This window comes from Vanellus vanellus (assembly GCF_965231255.1).
Source record: "Vanellus vanellus genome assembly, chromosome: 4".
Classification (NCBI taxonomy): domain Eukaryota; kingdom Metazoa; phylum Chordata; class Aves; order Charadriiformes; family Charadriidae; genus Vanellus; species Vanellus vanellus.
The window spans coordinates 69711862-69731402 of record NC_138909.1 but is presented as its reverse complement, the minus strand read 5'-3'; the positions used below and the strand labels follow the sequence as shown (position 1 = coordinate 69731402).

At 40.5% G+C, this 19541-nt stretch overlaps 1 protein-coding gene across 3 annotated transcripts in view; it reads left to right on the top strand.

The window, feature by feature from the left end:
• APBB2 (amyloid beta precursor protein binding family B member 2) overlaps positions 1-19541 on the top strand; it is a gene marked incomplete at its 5' end in the record, with an annotated part of 122278 nt that overhangs the window by 15060 nt on the left and 87677 nt on the right. For all 3 annotated transcript variants that reach the window (XM_082482293.1, XM_082482292.1, XM_082482294.1), the window contains one exon: positions 690-1490. In XM_082482293.1, the coding sequence (XP_082338419.1) occupies positions 690-1490 (801 nt within the window). The remainder of the gene's footprint in view (positions 1-689; positions 1491-19541) is intronic.

Here is a 19541-nt window from a genome sequence, read left to right as displayed (position 1 = left end):
CCCCCAAAATCAAATACACTATTGCAAAATAATCTACTTCTTGTATTCCCTATATTCTGACTCTCTACTTCCCCCTCAAAAAAAAAAAAAAGGGGGGGGGGGAAGGGGTGGTGGTGGAGACAGACAAAGAGCAAAGAAAATTTAGGTGTTAAGAGGCAACAGCTGACTGGCCAGTCAGGTTTAAAATGAACAGTACTTGAGGTCTGCCCTAGATGAAAAAGGACCACCATCTGCCTGTGGTCTGTTTACAAATTTCTCAAATTTTCTGCTTCCTAGTGATGAGCGCTTGAGGATCCTCATCAGATGCAGAGGTGAAATACTAAAATGAAATGATGCTAAGGTTGACTTCTGGACTCCCAGGCATTTGCAAAAGGAACTTCTCCTCTCTCCAAGCCTGTCTGCTACATAATCAGACGTGAAAAAACTGCTCTGAAACTGCCTTGTATAGGGTCAAGCTTTCTGCTTTTTCTCAGCTTTGTGGTCCTGATGATATCTCTATATTTTTTTTCTGGCTCTGTTTTTCCTCATTTAATAAGCTAAGCTTTTGTCTGTTCTCTTACCCACTTAGGTTGTGGTAATTTTCATACTGTAAAACAATTATGTAAAGTGCTGCATCCCTTTACCAGAAACCCTAGCAAAATAGTGTATATAATGAATGTGTTTCACAACTGTTACTTTTGCTTTTCTAGTTGATTCTGGTGTGGACGCATTGGCAGTGTTTATGGCAAGCAGCAGCACGACGGACGTTGTGAATCGCAACAACCCTGCCACTCCGCCAAACACCCTTAACCTGCGCTCCTCTCATAACGAACTTCTGAATGCGGAAATTAGGCACACAGAGACCAAGAACAGCACTCCTCCAAAATGCAGGAAAAAATATGCGCTGACTAACATTCAGACAGCCATGGGTCTTTCCGATCCTGCAGCGCAGCCCCTTCTGGGGAACAGCTCTGCCAACATAAAGCTGGTGAAGAATGGAGAAAACCAGCTCAGGAAAGCCGCTGAACAGGGACAGCAGGATCCCAACAAAAACCTCAGTACCACTGCGGGCATAAATGTAACTTCTGAGAAGTTTGAAGGCAAAGAGCCGATCCCGCAGGATTCCTCTGGCTGTGAAATATTACCCTCGCAGCCGAGGAGGACCAAGAGCTTCCTGAATTACTATGCGGATCTAGAGACATCTGCTAGAGAGCTAGAACAGAGTTTTGTTGCGATGGAAGATAAATCTGCACAAAGCAACAGCCAGGCTTCCACCGTTATTGTCAATGGGGAAGTCTTGCCCCGGAAACAAAATAAGCTGTCAAGCCCAGAGGATGGCCAAGTTGCCACAGTGTCGTCAAGCCCTGAGACTAAGAAAGACCACCCAAAAACTGGGGCCAAAACAGATTGTGCTCTCCATAGAATTCAAAACCTGGCCCCAAGCGATGAGGACTCCAGCTGGACTACACTGTCCCAGGACAGTGCCTCGCCGAGCTCACCTGACGAAACAGGTACGCAAGTAGAGGCTGCTCGCAGCCACTGATTGAGAAATGTGTTGTTTAACCCTTCTCAGTTGGCAGCTGGAAGGAGAGAGGTGATTTAGCAGTGCTTTTGGTGGGGAAGTGGATTGCATCAAAACACGAGTGCTGGGCTTGCACGCAGCTCCTTCTGTGCTTGGGAATGGTTGACAGCCTCCCGCTCACTCCTAGCAGCATTACTGCTGCTTTAGGAAAGGCAATAGTGAATGCTATAGACAGGGTCCTAAAAATATGCTAACTGCACCTTTTGCTGGTTTATAAATAATTGCTTTTCACTAATCAGTGGGTACATGTTGTGTGAAGTACATGATTGTGTGGAGATGCTAAACTACTGATAAATGCCTACACAGAACAAACTTTTCTGAGCAATGACTTTTAGGTTCAGCAGAGGTTTTTACTTTTCTAATTCATATCTCTGAGTGTCCCCCCTCCACTCCCAGTCATTTGATGATACTCTTTTGTTTTAAAAAAAGTCCTCCCAGACCTTGGGTAATTTAATTTCTGTGTTTTGTTTGCTCTGCACGGTAGTTCCATACAGTAACTCAGAGGCTGAAACCATGGCATTTTGTATTTTGGAAGCCTGGGATCATTAATTATTTCAACAGTAATGATGACTTCTGCAATGGCTCTGTTGTGATTTATGACACATCTGTATTATTGTAAAACTCTAGAGATCCATTTACTGTAGTTGATGGACTTTGTAACTTTTTTATATCCAGGCCAATATATAAAGGTACAACTTTGTCAAAATGAGAGGAGGCAATCTGATTCTTCAGAGTGACATGGGGCTAAAGAAGTTTGTGATATATTGTTTGTATTTTAAGTGATTTCATTATTACATCACAGAGATTATACACTGGAGGCCACCATGGTCCAAATCCACAGCTGCATTACGTCAGTTGTGCATGATTATGACAATAGTAATTTTGAATTTAATGTGTAGGGTTTTCTAAAATCACAACCAGAAATCCCCACTATGTGATGTATAATGAATATTCTGATCTTCTTTTTGATATGTAACAAACCTTTGCTGTTAAGAGAGGAAATTTTCGTGAAGTCACTTCTTCACATGCAAAATGAAAAAGTTTTCAGTTTACTAAAAATTGCTGTTTGAGTTAGTAGTATTTCTCGAGATACCTGATATAGTGTGACATCACTGATTACATTTTGTGAAGAAACTATCAATAGAAGGTATTTAGATAACTTAATGCTGAGCTTCTTGGCATTGTGTTTGTACTTGCTCCAGGTTTGGCAATCAGAAAGTGTGGGTAGAAAATATATATTCACTGAAAACTAAATTAGAGTAATTCCAAGTAGTATAATTAAACAAGGGTGGCTTAAGATGCTAAGAACTAGCATAAGTTTTGTTTTGTTTTGTTTTCTTTTAAAGAATGTGTTTAAAATTTTCTTCCCACATGTGTATTGCCCCTCTGTGGTGTATGAGCTCTTTTAGCACTCAGGAAGGGGGATCTTCTGAGCTGTTTTGAGGTTTTCACAAGTTTGCTTATTTAAGTAACCAAATGTTAGCTAAGCTGTGGTTTGTTTGCGCTGTGGAAATAAAGGGGAACTTTGCCTGCTGAGTATGGGGAGTTTCCTCATTTTAAAATAATTTAAAAAATCAATTAATAAAGCGCTCAGAGGTCACCACTCTTCTAAAGTGAATAAAGGGCTTTTTTAAAATTTTCCTCTACCTTCACCATACTAGCAACCCCAATATATTATAAACAGACAGTTACAGGAAAGCAGATGTCCAGATATCCGAGTTCAGTCTCCATAAGAAAAGAGTAAAGATAAACGGAAAGCCCTAGAAAACCTCAAAATTGCCTTTCAAGATCAAAGTGGTAGAGGTGTTTCTTTCTCATCCTCATGGTCATTGTCAGAGAGCACCAAGTAGGGCAACCTGTCACACTGGATTAGATCACTGGTTTTAAGATGTCTGTATATATAAGTGTTCATGGACTTAGACATCCATCTTTTAGGATTATTTGCTATCATGAGTTTACCTCCAGTCTGGTAAAATTGTTTAATTAAGTGCTTCCAGTTTCTTTCCAAAATGGACTATCACTTGATAAAACAGAAGAGAGCTAAGAAATAAAACCTTGAGTTGCCATGGATGCCAGGATGTCTTTTGGACATGATAAAACAGTCCAGTTTCTCAGGCTTCCCTGCAGCTCCTTCTGGGAGGCTGAAAAGGGGTGGGGGTGCAAAAAGCAATGCAGCTGGTGTAGAACAAAGCAGTGTGAATATCTCCAGAATTACTCATTTGGGGGAAAATTTTCTAGTTGTTCTCAGGGGCTCCAGCCTTTTAGATCTGAGTAATGTGCCATCCCTGGGCAAGTTCACATATCTCCAAGGATGTTTGAAGGGTAATAAAACAGTTCATTTACTTAACTTTTATTTCATTTCCTGAACTTTCTTTTTTGAGACTGGGTCAAGAACAATTCAGTGTTTTGTGTTGAAATCACCTGTGCCTTTTCCGTCTCCTTCCCAAGAGTTGCTTGAGTTACTGTGGTGTTGATTGACAAGCATTCGCTTCTCACCGTGCCAGGTCAAGCTACGGGAGTTACCTCACTTGCCAAATAGCTTTGGTGGTACAGCAGTGGGTGGAGTTGGAAGTGCTGGAGGAAATCGAGTAACACTGCTTCCCAAAACCCCTTGCACCCTTCTGCCATGCTGGGAACAGAGAAGGAGTTTCCCACAAGCAGAAAATACATCTAATTCATTTATAATCGGTTGTGGTTGACCAAAAACCTGAGAGATTCCCAAGGGGCTAGCCCCTCTGAGGCCATAGAGTAGATGTGAGAGCCCACATTTAGAAGTAGGCAAAAAGAAGAAACCCCAAAAACCAAGTATTGGTGGTATCTCAGGTCTCTTGTGATTGTCTAATCTGGTTTTAAACATCACTTCAGTGGTGGTGTTGCCCCAGCTTGCTCATGCCATCTGCTCCAGGGGCACATTGCACTTTCCCGTGTAGTAGATCTTTCCACTCTTTTTAGTGTAATCTTTCATTCCTCATTGTCCCTGTGTGCCAACATGGGTGAAGGGGAAGGAAGCCCTCCCAACTGAGGAGTCGTGCAGTGAGGCCTGGTGGTGCCCATCCTGGAGGTCTGAGATGTTGGGCATGCCAGCGTTCGTCCTCACTGCCACTTCATCTGGGTGGGAGGAGAGCATCACGTGGGGTCTTCATGGCTCAATGCTCTCCAACCCCTGCATTTATGCTTAAGTAGTAAATGTTAGGGACCAAAGGCAGAAAGATACCTGGGAGAGAAATCTGCAAAAGTAAGCAGCTTTTGTCATATGACTTCTGGGAAGGGAAGAAAACCCCACCAGTTTTGAGAACACTTAATCCATTAAAGAATGTAGTCCAGCAGATACCTGAAAATGATTAAAGTTCAATCCAGAAATTATATTTAGCATTTTAGTATACATAGGAATATGATGTTGCTCTTTCATGGCTTCTCAATTGTTTTGTCTTTCTCTTCCCTCTTTTAACACAATTCATTATTCAAATCCTGGAAAACTCAGTGTTGTTTTGTGGGTTTTTTTTTGTTTTGTTTTATGTGTTTTGTTTTGGAGATATGTAATTCAAAGGCCCTAAAAATTTACTCTTAATTGTTTGCACCAAGGGTTCATCATTGTTTAGACAGAATCCTCCTGAACTCTCATTAGGGCAGGATACTTTTACTTTTGGTCTAGCAAAAAGGTGTTTTCAAGAGGCTTGACCCTCTCTCTGAGTGAGGAGGCAAAAATAAGTCAACTCAATTTAAAGATGCAAAGCAACTGGCTGGTTATTAAACAAATATTAATGTTGCTGATTAGTAATGTTGCTAAACAAATCTAATAGAGTACATTAATAATGGAGGCACTGAACACCACAAGCACAGTACAGTGTAAGTATTGTGTTTTTGAGGAAACTCTTTCTCTTCCGAACAAATTATCTGTATCTGCTTCTTGACAAGAACTACATTGACTTCTACTTTAAGAGAATTTTATGAGCATTTCTAGCTTTCTAATCTCCTTCCTGAGATTCAGTGCTTCAAAAAAGGAAGAGTGGAGTAACTTGAGAAGTAGAAAAGACTTTTAGAGAGCAAAGCAATAGCGTGTCCTCAAGATGCTTAGCATGTCTCAAGCTCTAATGGGTTTCAGGCAGCCGTTCCTAGAGGCAGGCAGGGGCTTGCCGCCGGAGCTGATTGAGACCCAGCACTACAGGCGGTCCTCCCCAGACAAGCAAGCTCGCCTCCCTTCACCTCAGGCACGGCATCTTCTCTGGGACCTACTGCACCCGTCCAGCTGAATCTGCTGTCATTTGGAGAGAGTCTTGCGGGTAACCAAACACTAGATCCAGATGTCTTTAAAAGTGCAAATGACCCAGAACTGGTTTTAAATCATGGGGTATGCTTCTGCCTCTCTCTCAAGAAAATGTCTGTAGTCTAATTTTCAAAGGAAATGCATCTGGTGTTATTACACCATCTACCAATTCTTTGTGTCTATGTATTCATCAGTTTCACCTACATTTCATGAATCTGTGTGGTGTGAATAACAAGAGTCAAGCGCATGCCCCAGAGCCCAAACCTAGGGGAGAATGAGGGATGAGGGTGATGCTAGTGCTGTTTTCTGTTTGTGGCTTTTTTTTTTTTTTTTAATGAAGCCTACCAGAATGTCTGTAGAAAGCAGGCACATTTCTTAAACTTCCTATCACCTGCAAAACAGTTTCAGTGGAAAGTTATCCCTCCTTAGCAAAGCACAGCTCTCTACGTGGTGATCTCTAATGAATTAGGAATGAGAATTCTCTAGGAAAATAAAAGGAATTTTATTTGCCTCAAACCAAGAAAAATACTGGATTTTTTTTTTTTCTTCCTGTTTTATCTTAATTTGAACAAAACCTCCTCTTTCCAGAGCAGCCAAAAAAGTTAGGAAGGTCCCTGAGATGGGGGACCTGGAGAGCTGCCCGTTTTCTTGCTGTGGGACAGTCGCCCTCCTTGCTCTCTTCAGAGCTGTGGGAGACTGCGCAGGGGCAGCAGCCTTCTGCAGCTCTCCAGCTTCTCAGCCTTTGGCTTGCACAATGCCTTATTTCACCCTGGTTGAAAATGTCATTCACAGGGGTATCAAAAGTACACGTGGCCTCTTTTTCAGGGAGTACTGCCGCTGTCTGTGACTGTCAAATATCAAATGCCTGTCTGCTGCTGGTCTCCAAGCAAATCCGGGAGGGCAGTTTAATAGCTGGTTACGAGTTCAACCCAGTGCAGAAATGACAGCAATGAGACTGGCCCTTGAGGATCAGGAGTGTCACTCTTTTAAATAGAGCCAGGTATTCTGAATTAACAGTATGTCTGGATAGAATAGCCTTCTAATACAATAAAAATTACAGCAAATCATGAACTACTCAGATTTATACCAATGGTCAGTTCTGCCTCTAATTTTAACCAGTATCTTTTGACAAGATGAAAATGAATGTCCTCTTAAAAGCACCATTTTTCCTTTGCAGTACCTATCTGATATAGACAACAAGTATGTTATTTACTACAGAACATGTTTTCTGTGTTCCTAAGTGTGGAAGAAGATTTATGGTAGTAGAAATACATTCAATTACACTGTGGATAAACACAAGTCCTGTAATACTAGAGAAAGAGTATATTATCTGTACAATTGTAGGGTTCTAGGTAAACATCCATTTTTCATATTTTTGGAAATAAGAGGCTCTAGTTCACACCTGCTGTGCATCCTAATGGCCTGCCAACTTTTAATACTGAGCTGGTTTTTTTAATCCTGCATGTTACTGATAACCAGGTATCAAGAACAGTGCATGTTTTATAGTCAGACTTGACTTGATTATTTGCTGACTGCTTACGAAATAGGAAAGGTGACTATTGCGATGTATCCTCAGTGTTTGTGTAGGTAACATTCTGTATGTGGAATAACTAACTCCATCTTTATCTTCCTTTTAGCTACCCCATAAGGATTTTAGGGAAGAAAAAGCCAGTTTAAAAGAAATAAAACTTAAAAGGCCACAAAGTTACACAATGTTCACAGTAATGATCAGCATTCAGGGTCTACTGGTAGAAGGCCATAAAATAAATTGAAATTGATAGTAAATTGAACTTGAAAGATGACTCTCTCAAGTATGTGCTGCTGCTGTCAGTTGCACAGGGAAGCCGCTTGCTGCATTTGGGCAGTCAGGTTGGTTTTACTCTGGTTCTCAGTGGAGCTACCTAAATCCATATCTTTAGTGCTCAGATAAGTGCTCTGACTTGAAACCCAAAGTTTCCACGGTAAAGAGAGGTGATCAGCATCCTTTTGAATTGGGATAGTTAATAAAAATAGGCATGTAAAAGTGAATTCATGTGTTTAAATTCAGGGATGACAGATGTTTTATACAGTAGTGATTAGCCTCTTCTCCCTAAACTCTGTTTGCAATTACCAGAATTTGGGACTACAGAAGAGGCTTTCCAGGACGTGCTGTGTGGTCACAGTTGCAGTTTCATACTTGCTGTTTACCAAAAAATAAAGAACAATTCTTTATTTCATCAGAGCCATGCATTTTCCTCCCTAGGGAGGGCTTGATTCAACTACTTGCCTGGTGTCCCTTGAGGTGCCTGGTGGTGTCCAATACAGGCAGCAGACAGGAGGCAAGAACTAGGACTTGTGTTTTAGAGAAGCAACCGCAGGCTAAGTGGGACACACATCAAGTAACACTCACAAATGAATTAACCAGCTGGATAAAGCTTGCAACATCTACCCTGCAGTGCAGAAACAAAATTTGTTCCTTTTCTGGGTCTAGCTTTGATTTAAAAATCAATCCTTGGTTAATCTCTGCTGTATTGTGCCCAGAAGGTCTAGGATGGTTTGTCATATTCTTTCCAAACATGGCTCTCTCCCAGTGTGACATCTCTCCCTGGGTGCTCCAGAGCCGGAGGAGACTAAGTTCAAAGACAGTTGCCTTCTAGTGGCTGTGCTTTGACTACCAAAGCATTGCTGTGCCTTGCTCAGGGCTTTAGCTAAAATAGTGTCAAATGTGGCCCTGTCCTGACTGACAGAGCTTCATTAATTTTGATGTTATTCCAGCTGAACTTCTGGTCACTTGATGGGAGTTTAACAAGCTGGCTTATTTTGCCCTTGATATTTCATGTCTTGGTGCTTGTCTTTTCCGGGACACTTTCCTTGAAAGCGTAGTAAAGCACATAATTCCTAATCTGGACAAAAACAGAGTGCTGTTTGTATAAGTGCAGTGCTATGATTTTGAGTGTTTTAAAATGAGTATTTTCTACTGAGCGAGATGTATAGTTGTGGGGTGAACAAATGACTGCAGGCCTAGCTGGTGGAACACATGGAATACCAGCGGGGGGAAATGAGAGGTGACAATGGGGAATAGAGGTTGTGTTGAGACAACACAGAAAAGTGAATGCCAGTGTTGTACTGCTGCCTGGGTGGAAGCTATATAGTAGTTCACAAGATCTTCAGAGCACCGCAAGTTTCCCCTTACTCTGTAGTGCAGTTTACATTAGCGTATAATGTTAAGGGATATTAGCATGTGCTTTTTATACAGGGTTCGTTGTGTGTTGTAGCAAAGTAGAAGACTCTTCTGAGCAATTGTAGAGAAAACTCGAGTTTCAAAAGTGGTGAATAGCTTAATCATAACTTTACAAACTCTTTTTGGAAGCTTTTCAAGCTTTTGTTGTTTCAGGGATGTACAGGTGTAGTTCTGGATCCTGCATGTCCTATGAGATTGAATGTGCCTTGCTGAAAAAGCTCTTCTGTGCCTCGAATTGTATGTCTTCACACATCTCTCCTGAGACCATGGAAAGAGCTCAGATCCGGTCAGACACAGGACTAAGCAAAGAGGAAAGGAAAGCAAACCATGGAAGAGAAACCAGAGACGGAAATGAGGAAAACTCAGGATCCTGATAGCTCTTTCAGAGGGATGGCAAGGCAGGAAGTTGCACAGAAGAAAAGCCACCATCAACTAATATCAGACTAACACCCCTCCTTTAAAAAAAAAAGTTCCCAGTGCATAAAACTGTGCAGGTCATAACAAATTACAACCAAAATCGATCCAGTAAACCTCTGCCTCAGCATTTCTGAGTGCTGCATAGAATTCAAGCCAAACTTCAATCCACCTGATTGATGCTTTGAAACAGGTATAGAAATCTAGGGGGAAGGGAAGGAAAAAGCTGTTACCGTTGGGAGGACTCAACCTGCAGGCTCCTGTTCATTAAAGCAAGCTGAGAACACGGGTATGTTCTGCTAGGTGGGTTTTGTGTGCTCCGGAGCTGTTTGCAGCCTGGTTGGGTACTTGTTTGTCACCTTCTGTGTTCCTGTGTCTCAGCTGCAGGAGGTATGGTAGAGGAACGGTATTGCCACTCAGCAGAATGAGTTTCTAGTCTTTACAGTGGCCTCTGAGCTTTTGGAGGATCTCACAGTTGCTGGCATAGCAGTGATTCACCTAGGTGTACAACACCGGGAATGGCTGATACAGTTTTGGGAGCTCAGAAACGATTCCTGCCTCTTTGCAGCTAAATTTCCTGCAGAGTGAAAACCCAAAGCCTGAGCCGCTGTGGTTGGTTCTCTGAGCATCTCCAGCGATACCAGCATCGGGCCCCAGTTGCAGTGGTGATCTTGTCTCACCGCTGCTCTCAGCAGAGGAGAAAGCCAGTGGGGGAACAAGAAGAGTTGTGGGGTGGGGAGGAAGGTAGGAAGAGTTGGAAGATGGGAGTGTGACCTAGAGGCTTGTTGAGAGGAGAGACCCACTGGAGGGGAAAGCAAAAGGAGAGTAACTGCAGTAGTGGAGATAAATGAGAGCTTTTTCCAAAGTGGGGGGAAGCTGGAGTGAGCAGGAGCTGGAAACAAGTAGGGGTGTTCGTAGTCAGTAGGTTAGGCAAGCAGGATGAGCACAAAGACAGCAACAATAAATAGGATGGACTAAGGATAACAGTAAAGCAGCAGAAGTGAGTACTGGGGAATTTCCATTTGTTTGAGGCTGGGATGTTATTTCACAGAAATTCTGAAAACTTACAGCAGGCAAAAGCAGGGAAGCTCTAGGTGGACATTATTTAATCCTGAGGTACCACTAAGAGAAAAATCAAATCCTCGCTCAAGACTGGATTCAAGCACGGGTAGAAGGAGATGTCTGTGCAGTGAGGGGGACAGACCTAGATTCTCCTCAAGTTCCTGCCCTGGTATATTTGCACCTGCAGGTATTTCTTTTAATCTCCCTAAGTTAGTGGCTCCTTTAGGTCCCAGTCTCTCAGTGCACTGGTTCCTCATGTGCCTAAGTGTCTCACAAGCCAGCTTTAGCTGATTGAAATTTAATTCGGCTTTAGTTAACAACAGGGGATTGGCTGGTCCGGGGTCATGGGTCCCTTGAGTCACAACTATGGTATTAAACACATAAAAACCTATAGCATTTACCACCGAGACATGGACAAGATGGTTCTGCAGGCAGCCTTGTGTTTGTTGCTGCTGCATCAAGAGAAGGTGGGAAGATGCAGGGCAGTACTGAGCCATCTCCGTGGGCCAGAAGAGGTCTTGTATGATGGGACTTGGCATGCTGCAGAGACCTCGCTCTGAACTCAGTCCTTGCTTGAGAGTGGATGTATGGTCCCTGCCGTAAGGGACATGAAGCCTTTTTTAAGCAATCCCATGAAAGCACATACATTTGCCATTAAGGCTCAATTGCTTCATTTTGAGATGTATGGAGCCCCTGGGTACTCAGCATTAGGCCGTAAATGTCCAATATCAGGATGCCACAGAGCTGAAGATAATGACATTAAGTGGGTTTCCTGTAGTGTCTGAGATGTGGATTTCTAAAGCCTAGCAGTGTGTGTCCTTCGGTTTATACAGTAGATTTATCCATGATACTTCAGTGATGAGAAATCCTTGGGGGGGCAAAGGGGAGGGCAGCCCCAAACCTAAAGCATATTTTTTTTCTCCCAGCTCCTAGTGCATCTGGGGCACGTTAATCCTTTTTTTATATAGTGTTATGTTACAGGGATGGTTTTTAACCACCATTTGTTATGTTGATCATTTTATATGTACATCATTTGACTAATTTATTACCTAATATGATTTTCAAGCGAAAGCCTTGAAGTAGTCAGTCTCAGAACCATTCATGAAACTGTTTCTTAATGAAACTATATTTTTCCTAAATAGTAACATAACTTAACATTAACTAAACTAATTTTTCCTATTATTTTGTTTCTAATTGCTTTTCGGTTGAGATTCTGCAGGGCTAAACTTAAATATGAAACCCTTCAGTTATTAACTCAAAGAAATGGCTGCAGTGCACTGAGAGATAGGTATAGTAGCACTGTCATAATAATCAAGAGGTGTAACTCTGTAGAGTGCATTTCTTGTTTGTGCATAACTGATAAAATACTCAAAATTGAAGGTTATGGCTTCTTTTACTTTTTAGAAGTAGATTTTTGGCTCTTTCCTGAACCTGGGAAGTTTTCAGTAAGAAACAAAGGAGCCCTTCCCTCCTCCCCTTCTCAAAATGAAAGTCAAAACGCACAACTCAGAGTGGCCAAATTAATTTTTAAATTAGAATACATTCACATTCAGACTTTAATTTAATTTTACTTCTACTCTGCAAGAAAGAGACAGTCAGTTACCCTGGTCATTTTGGCTGACATGATTCTTGGCTTTGCTTAAATTATTGATTATAGCAAGGGGAGGGACTTTGCGATGAGAACAGTGCTCTCACTAATAGAAGCCTTTCACTAAATCAATTTCTACCATTGCTGCAATGCACCTTCAGGGAGTTGGAGGTTAGCAGCCTTAAGAAGAATTTTGTCTTCAAAGAGTGGATCTTTGCCATACATTTTTCTAAGCCTTTTCTTCTCGTGTTTATACAGGCAGTTAAGGAGAAAAAAACCAACATAAATGTATTTCCAGGGGTTGATTTGCAGGGTGAGGGGCTGTTCTGGTCCAAAGTTGAGCTGATTAAATCTTGATGTGATTGATATCTAAAGGCTTGTGGGCTGAAAGTACTGTTTCAAAAGCTTGTCTCCTGAGCAGAGTCAGTCAGAAAATACATCAATGTCTTGCAAGCTGGAATCAATTCAGTAGAGAATGCACCGTATGCACACGCTGCTGTAATTCCTGTATAGCCATCCCTCTCATTTTTTCTGGCTTATTAGAAAACGCAGTTATTTATATGGTCAACATGTGGTGTTTCCTCTGGAATAAGGATGGCTTTTGTTTTCTCCCACCCAAAGCACCATTCCTTGTTAGACTAATTAAGTAAGTGTCTGTTTAAACATAGCAGTGCATTTTCCCATATTTGAGTTGGAGATGCTACACAGAAGGAGAATATGAAGCTGTTGGGACATGTGTATAGCAAACTTAAAGGATGCTAGTAGCAGATCGGTACACGTTGAACTATACGGGAGCATCTAGTAACTGTAAGTAGCACTTTTCTATTTTACTTTTTTGTAGCTCTGGTTGACAGTGTCACAGCTCAGGATATTTAATACAACTGTTTTATCTGTTAATAAAAATTCTGCTCAGTGGGAGATCAGCCGTTATCTGACAGCTTAAGTTGCAGAGTGTATGGTGTGCAGTTAGTAAAGGTATCTGAATGCTCATCGTTTCAGTAGTGAATTGACAAGTGATGTTTTAGATTTGTGATCCATAGAGCTTGAAGGTTTTTACATAGGCTTAAAATACATCGTGAACTGGACTTCTAGTTTCTCCTTCACACGTCACAAATCCCTCCCCTGGGATTGCTTTATTTTCCTTGCAGTCAAAGGGAAGAAAAAAGTCTGTTTAAATAATGTAAGAGCAGTACCCCTAGTCATTCCCTAAAGTTCAAGGTAAAGCAACTTTTGATAGGCTGAGTGAGATTTTGGGGGTTAGAAATGTGAGGCGGTGTATAGCCAGTATTTGCTTGAAATCAGTCAAGGAATGTTGTGTAGTATCTTCAGATATCTTCAGCTCTTTCTCTTTTATTATTAACACATTTATTTTACATCCTCTTTCTAATTACACAGGAATGCTTATAGATATGCAATTATAAAGGCTGTAGTACTGATGATTAAGAATAAATGCTTCAAGAAGCCAATTAAAAACTAAATGAAAACAAAGTTACAAATTTTTCTTGAAACAAATGCACCTATGGGAGTCTAAAAACAATGTGTCTTCAAAAACAAGAATCAATATTAGTCGTTGTTTGTCTTTTAGGGTTAAGCTTTCATTCTAATTTTATTTTTTCAGCTTTTTTTGGAGATGGACACATGGGAAATTCTGTGGGTTATAGTGAGAGGTTTTTTGTTGTGTTTTTTTTTGTTTTGTTTTGTTTTTAGTGGACAAGCTGCAATTTTCTCATGATTCCAGGATTTGGGGATTTTAAAAGTGCTAGACATCATAAGGCACAATACAAAATTGTAAAAAAATCTGTAAAAAATACTGAAAGTAAGAGTAAGTTCACAAGAGTAGTATTCCATTCCTCCAGCGTTACAAAAGTAAACTTTTTGAAAGGAATAAGCCTTGAAGCTTGAACTCTGCAGTGATGAATAAATCTACTACCTCATTTGGTAATACGCTAAAGGTCTTTTGGTGGGATGTGCTTTATTTTATGACTTGCTGAGGGGTAAGGTGGTGGTCAAAGTTTAGAATAAAGAGAAAACTCTTTATTTTCTCCTTCTGATAATGTTATTGCAAAAGGGTCAGTGTAAAGGCCACCAGATCAGGTTATTTTGACTTAGTATTTTTTTCTTTTGTTTTATCACTTTACAGATGCTGTGTCAGGATTGTGCATTGTGCTGGCCAGTCTTTTATCTGGGTTAATTCTCCTTTCAGAAGAGAATTCACTGAGAATTTGTTACCAGTGCAGAAACAGTGAATTTTTAACTAGCATCTCACATCCAGTATATTGCTGTCGCCTCTCCTTTCTATTTCTGATTTTTTCTGGAATGCCAATAATATAAGGGAAGCGAGAATGTAAACATTTACTGACACAAGAGCTTGTTTGAACTGTAATAATTGTTGTACGTAAAAGCCTGTAGTTTAAGTGATGTTAATTACCTCTCAAGAATAGTGGGCTCTGCAATAATCTCTAGATGAGATATACTTTTATTTAGTTACCGTTCTTTGAGGTAGTTTGAATATGTTCCCCTTTCCTTATTCATAAAGATATTTAAGCCTGATAGATGTATTTGCCTATAAAGACATTTTTATCTATTAGATGGCCCTGTACAATTTAGTATAAAAGTAGTGACATCTTCCTTTTAGATACACATTAATATAAAATTGAAGATGACAAATGTGTAAGGATAACAATATTCAGTCCCATAACTCTTGCACTGCTGTTGTCATATAGGTTATTGTGTATCCCAGGGTAGGAAACTGTGTACCTTTGTACTTAAGAGAATAAATGTATTGTGGATTTTCCTTCTGGGAATATATATATCTCCCTTAGAGGAAGCTTGGATATATTGGTTTGAGGGTTCTCATATCAGATGCGGCTTTTTAATCTGACCCAGTATAATTGTTGTGGTTACTTTTATCAAAGTCTTTCAGTAATGTTGTTAATGCCAGTATTTCCATTGCAAACTAATATACTGCCTGGAGGCTAGAGCTCACTTTTACAAGAGTTACAGGCATTACAGTTCCATTTTGTACATCACCAGATAGTACACGAGCTTGTAAGAATGGCTGTATCCAGCAGAACTTAGGCTCATGTAGTTCTTTATGGATTGCCTCTGACAGTGGTCAGTAGCAGAAACTTATGGGAGCAATAAAAACAAAAAACAAGTCTAGCATAAAGTGGTCTTACCCCTACTATAGCCTTTTCACTTTCAGCTGTTGGTGGTTTTAGGGCTTTCAGATTTGGTATGTCATTCATGTTATCTTCTTTAATTGCTCTTGATAGACTTTTCTAACATGAATTTATTTAATCATTTTTGGTCTCATTTGTATTTCTGGCATCCACAACATCCTGTGACCACGAGCTCCATAATTTAATTGTGTTGTATGAAAAAGTACTTCCCTTTGTTATAAAATTGCTCTCCAATAATTTCATTAGATGCCCATTGCTTTTCTGTTACAGGAAGCAGTAAATAACAGTGAATGAACATTTCCTTTCCATCCTTGTCATCTTCCCACCATTCATGATTTTAGAGATTTCTGTGACATCCTTCTCTCCTCCCTGTCATTCCCTTTCCAAACTCAACTCCTACAACACTCAGTGTCTCTGCCTGCAGAAGCAGTTTTATCTGTCTTGATGTCTTTTTCTAGTTCTGCTATGTCATTTTATAATAGGACACATGGAAGTGCATGCACTAGTCCTGTGATAGTGCAACTCTACATTGAAACTGTAGGCTAAAGGATTTTTGTCTTGAAGTTAGTTCCTAACATACAACTCTTTCAACTGCCAGTGAGTACCACGCTGCTGTTTTCAAAGAATTCAGTGACCTTGATCCTTCCAGAGTGCCAAAAGGTAATTAATTGACTGCCATTGTATATAAGCATTTTATTTTATGAGCAGAACAGGAAAGTAACGGTAAAGGAACTCTAAGAAATTAGTAAAACCCAGGACATAGACATCTGTGTGGTCAAGAAACTGAAAAGTGAATGCTGTGCATTGAAACTACGTGTGCGCCCTAATCCTGTAGGAACTGTTTGCAGTCTTTTGTTTTCGCACAGCAACAAAGGTAAATATAAATCCAGAAAGGGAAATCATATTGTCGTATGTATCTGTGGTTTTCCTGCTTCCCAAGACTACTTGCAGCCCTTTGGCATACCCGCAAATTGTATTGTTTTCACAAAGAATAGATACTGTTTTCGGCTAGGGGAAGGACCATGTTGTTGGGTGTGCATCTTTTGTTTTACTGTTTGTGACAGCTTCTGATGACTGTCAGCTGTGTCTTTTCCATAGTGCTAATAGAACTCAATGGCTTGTGGTCCATCATATACTGGACATCTTTTGTGTATTGTTTTTACTGTGCTTTGGCATGTTTATGTTCTTACCAAGCAGGTGTTTGTTTTGAGGGAGATTCACAATAAAGAAGACTTTTGAAGTTGTTATATTCTGGGCATATGCAGCTTTAAGGAGAGTTTGTTCTCAAGTTTTCAAAGCATGTTGCTACTTTGGTAATATACTTTCAATGAAAGGCAGTGCTAATTGCAAGTGAAATTCTTTTATGGTTCTGCAGAATGGTAAAATTAATCCCTTTCTCTCTCTCAAATGCTTGCCTGGCATAGGACTCTGGTTGTGTGTTAGGTTTGTTTCTGGCTACTGTTTACTAAGTTAGACTTACCAGGATGATCGGTGACACGGTTATTTTTCTGAATTTTCTTCTAATTCTTGTTAGTGGTTATGTCAGAGATACCATTTCTATCTCCTTAAACATAGATTTCTGAATCTAGATTCAGTTATGTATATGAATCCATCTCTGTGAAAAATAAATGCAAAATTTTAGTACTGGCATGCAGTGAAGTAGATACAAGAATGAAAATAATATTTCTAGTGCTAGATGGATGCTTTCAAAGATGATTAACATCTCTGAGTTTGCTTAATACCAAAAGGTATCTGAACAGTACGAATAAAGATTTAATAGAAAGTTCATACCAATGTAATGATGTGAAATACTTAAATAAACTTCTGGGTTATGAGAACCCCCCGTGTGCTATCAGCATGCTTCCCTCTCCCACGGGGGGTGAAATATGACCAGCTCCCCTGACACTTGTATCTGCAGTCAGAACCCTTCCCATTGTAGATGCTATACGTTGTGTTTCATATATATGGCCGTATGCATTGTGCAGAAGACTTAGTTCAACTGAGGCGAGATTACTTTTGAAAAGGTTAAAGCTGTTTTTTTTGGTTTGTTTTTTTTTTTTTAAATCTCAAAGCTTTAAGGCTGGGAAGTGGACCTGAGTTCGCATCTCTCAACATCTCAACATAGGCTTTAGCTGCCTAATGTGTTCGAGCTTCTCCCTTAATGTCTGTCTTTGCAGACAAACTGTAGGCCCTGAGGACCAATGCGTTGCTTCCTATATTTGTTCAATACTTCATGCTTATGCATCTCTAATGGTAAAAAAGATTATTTTCTCCATAATATCTTCTTCTGCCTTCCCTTCAGTACTGTAGCAAGATGAAACGAATTTGGAGGTAGGGAAACATTAGGTCTTTGGCTTCTGTGTTGGAAAAAAAAAAAAGGACCCTTCAGTTTGTTCTCTAATGCACGTTTGACAACAGCTGTAAAGAGGCAAACTGATCTCTTATATAGATCATTAAAAGTAACATTCTGGCTTTTACTGGTAGTATTAAACTGACTAAATTGTGTAGGATGGGGTAGAAATTACTTTTTTGCCACAACAGGAAGAGCAGCCCTTTGTGTGGGACGGAAGGGGACTGTGGCACGTGGACACACCAGGGGACGGTGGCTGGTCTCTGTGCAACTTGATCTCGTGGTTGGTGTTTGGGTGCAGGGAGCCTGCACAGATCCTGGGGAGTACGCAGAGCCTGGGCATGACTCTGGGCAAGTTATTTAATGCATCTCAGACCTCTGCCCAGCTTTGTTTTAAACTGGGTGTGCTCTCTCCTGCCTCACAAGGTTGGTGCAAAGATGAAGTCGTCATTTGCATGGTGTCCTAAAGCATCTGCCATGCTGTGTCTGGAGCTATGTGTTTGTATGGACTGAGGGGTGCGCACTCCTTGCATCCGAGATGGAAAACGGCTGTTCTTGCAGGTTTTGCTTTTTCGTGCAGCACAACGTTTAATTTCAGAGAGTTAACTCTGTTGTAATTTTATTTTATTTTCTGTTTTCATTGAATCATTAAATTCAGAAAAATTTTTTTCTAATGCATTTGCACAGTGCTGTAAATGAAACTGTCAGAGAAGAGCAGATTTAGTTAAGCCACAATTTGAATTGTATGTCTGTGCCACTGGCCAACTTCGCTGGCTTTTAATTGGCCAATCATATGCACAAAACCCTCTAATGAGCGTTTCTATAAAATTTCAGACTATATCAACATATATTGATAGTATATGAACATAGAATATAGCTAGAACATAGCAGTATGTACTTGAGAGGGGTACCGTCCTTCCTTTCTGTACAGTGTTCCCTTCTGAAGTCAGTAGGCTTTGTCATATTTTAGATTAAGAATATGATCACTTGCCTGGTGCCTGGCTTTTAAGGCAGATTTCTTTTTTCTGCAGTTCCTGTTCTAAAGGGAGAAGAAAACAGTACCTGCCAGTCAGATTCCTTTTTCCATGCTCTGTCTTACTACTTTTGTCATTCTGTTCATTTGAGGTAAAACAGAACCACGACACATTCAGATTAAAGAGACATTCACTAATGTCACCAAATTTAAAATATTGAGACTCTTTCTATTCCTCAGTTGAAACAAATCTGATAGAAAGTGTGAAGTCCGAGCCTGTTGCTGTCCTTTAGTACTAGGACATGATGGCAAGTATATGTAGCTAAGTACAGGAATAAAATCTGTCCATCTGTCTGTCGTGGCGTGTGTCAAGTTAAGTAGCATCAGCTACTGCCAGAAGGCCTAAGGGAGATGGGACCTACTTGCAACTACAGCCAGTCCTAGCAAAGCACAGTGTTATGGGTGGGGAGATAGTGAACTCTGTAATGTTTGCTTGTCAAACAGAGTTTTACTTGGAAATAAAGCATTATGGTGCAGCAGTTCTTGTGTGGAGAGTTGAGGCTGTTGAGGTAACCATGCTGCTGTACTCCATACATTGGTGCAGTGTCTCCTCCTGCTCTGCAGGCATCTTGCATCTTGAAGTCATAAGGACATCTGTGTTTAACTGCTTTTTTCTGTCAGTATTTATAGACTGCATCTTTCTGTTTTGTGTCATTATTCCAGATTATATTTATTCATTGCCTGAAATCGTTAATGGTCTCTCCTGTGGATGGTTTGACACTAACATATTGATTTGCTTTGAGGAGACAGGAGAATCAGGCTCTTTATTCTAGTGGAGAAATACATAGATTCAGAGCTGCCACGGGAGTGATTTTCCCTGTTTTTCTGCCAAATGGTTGGCTGCTGTTGCTGAGACAGATACATTTT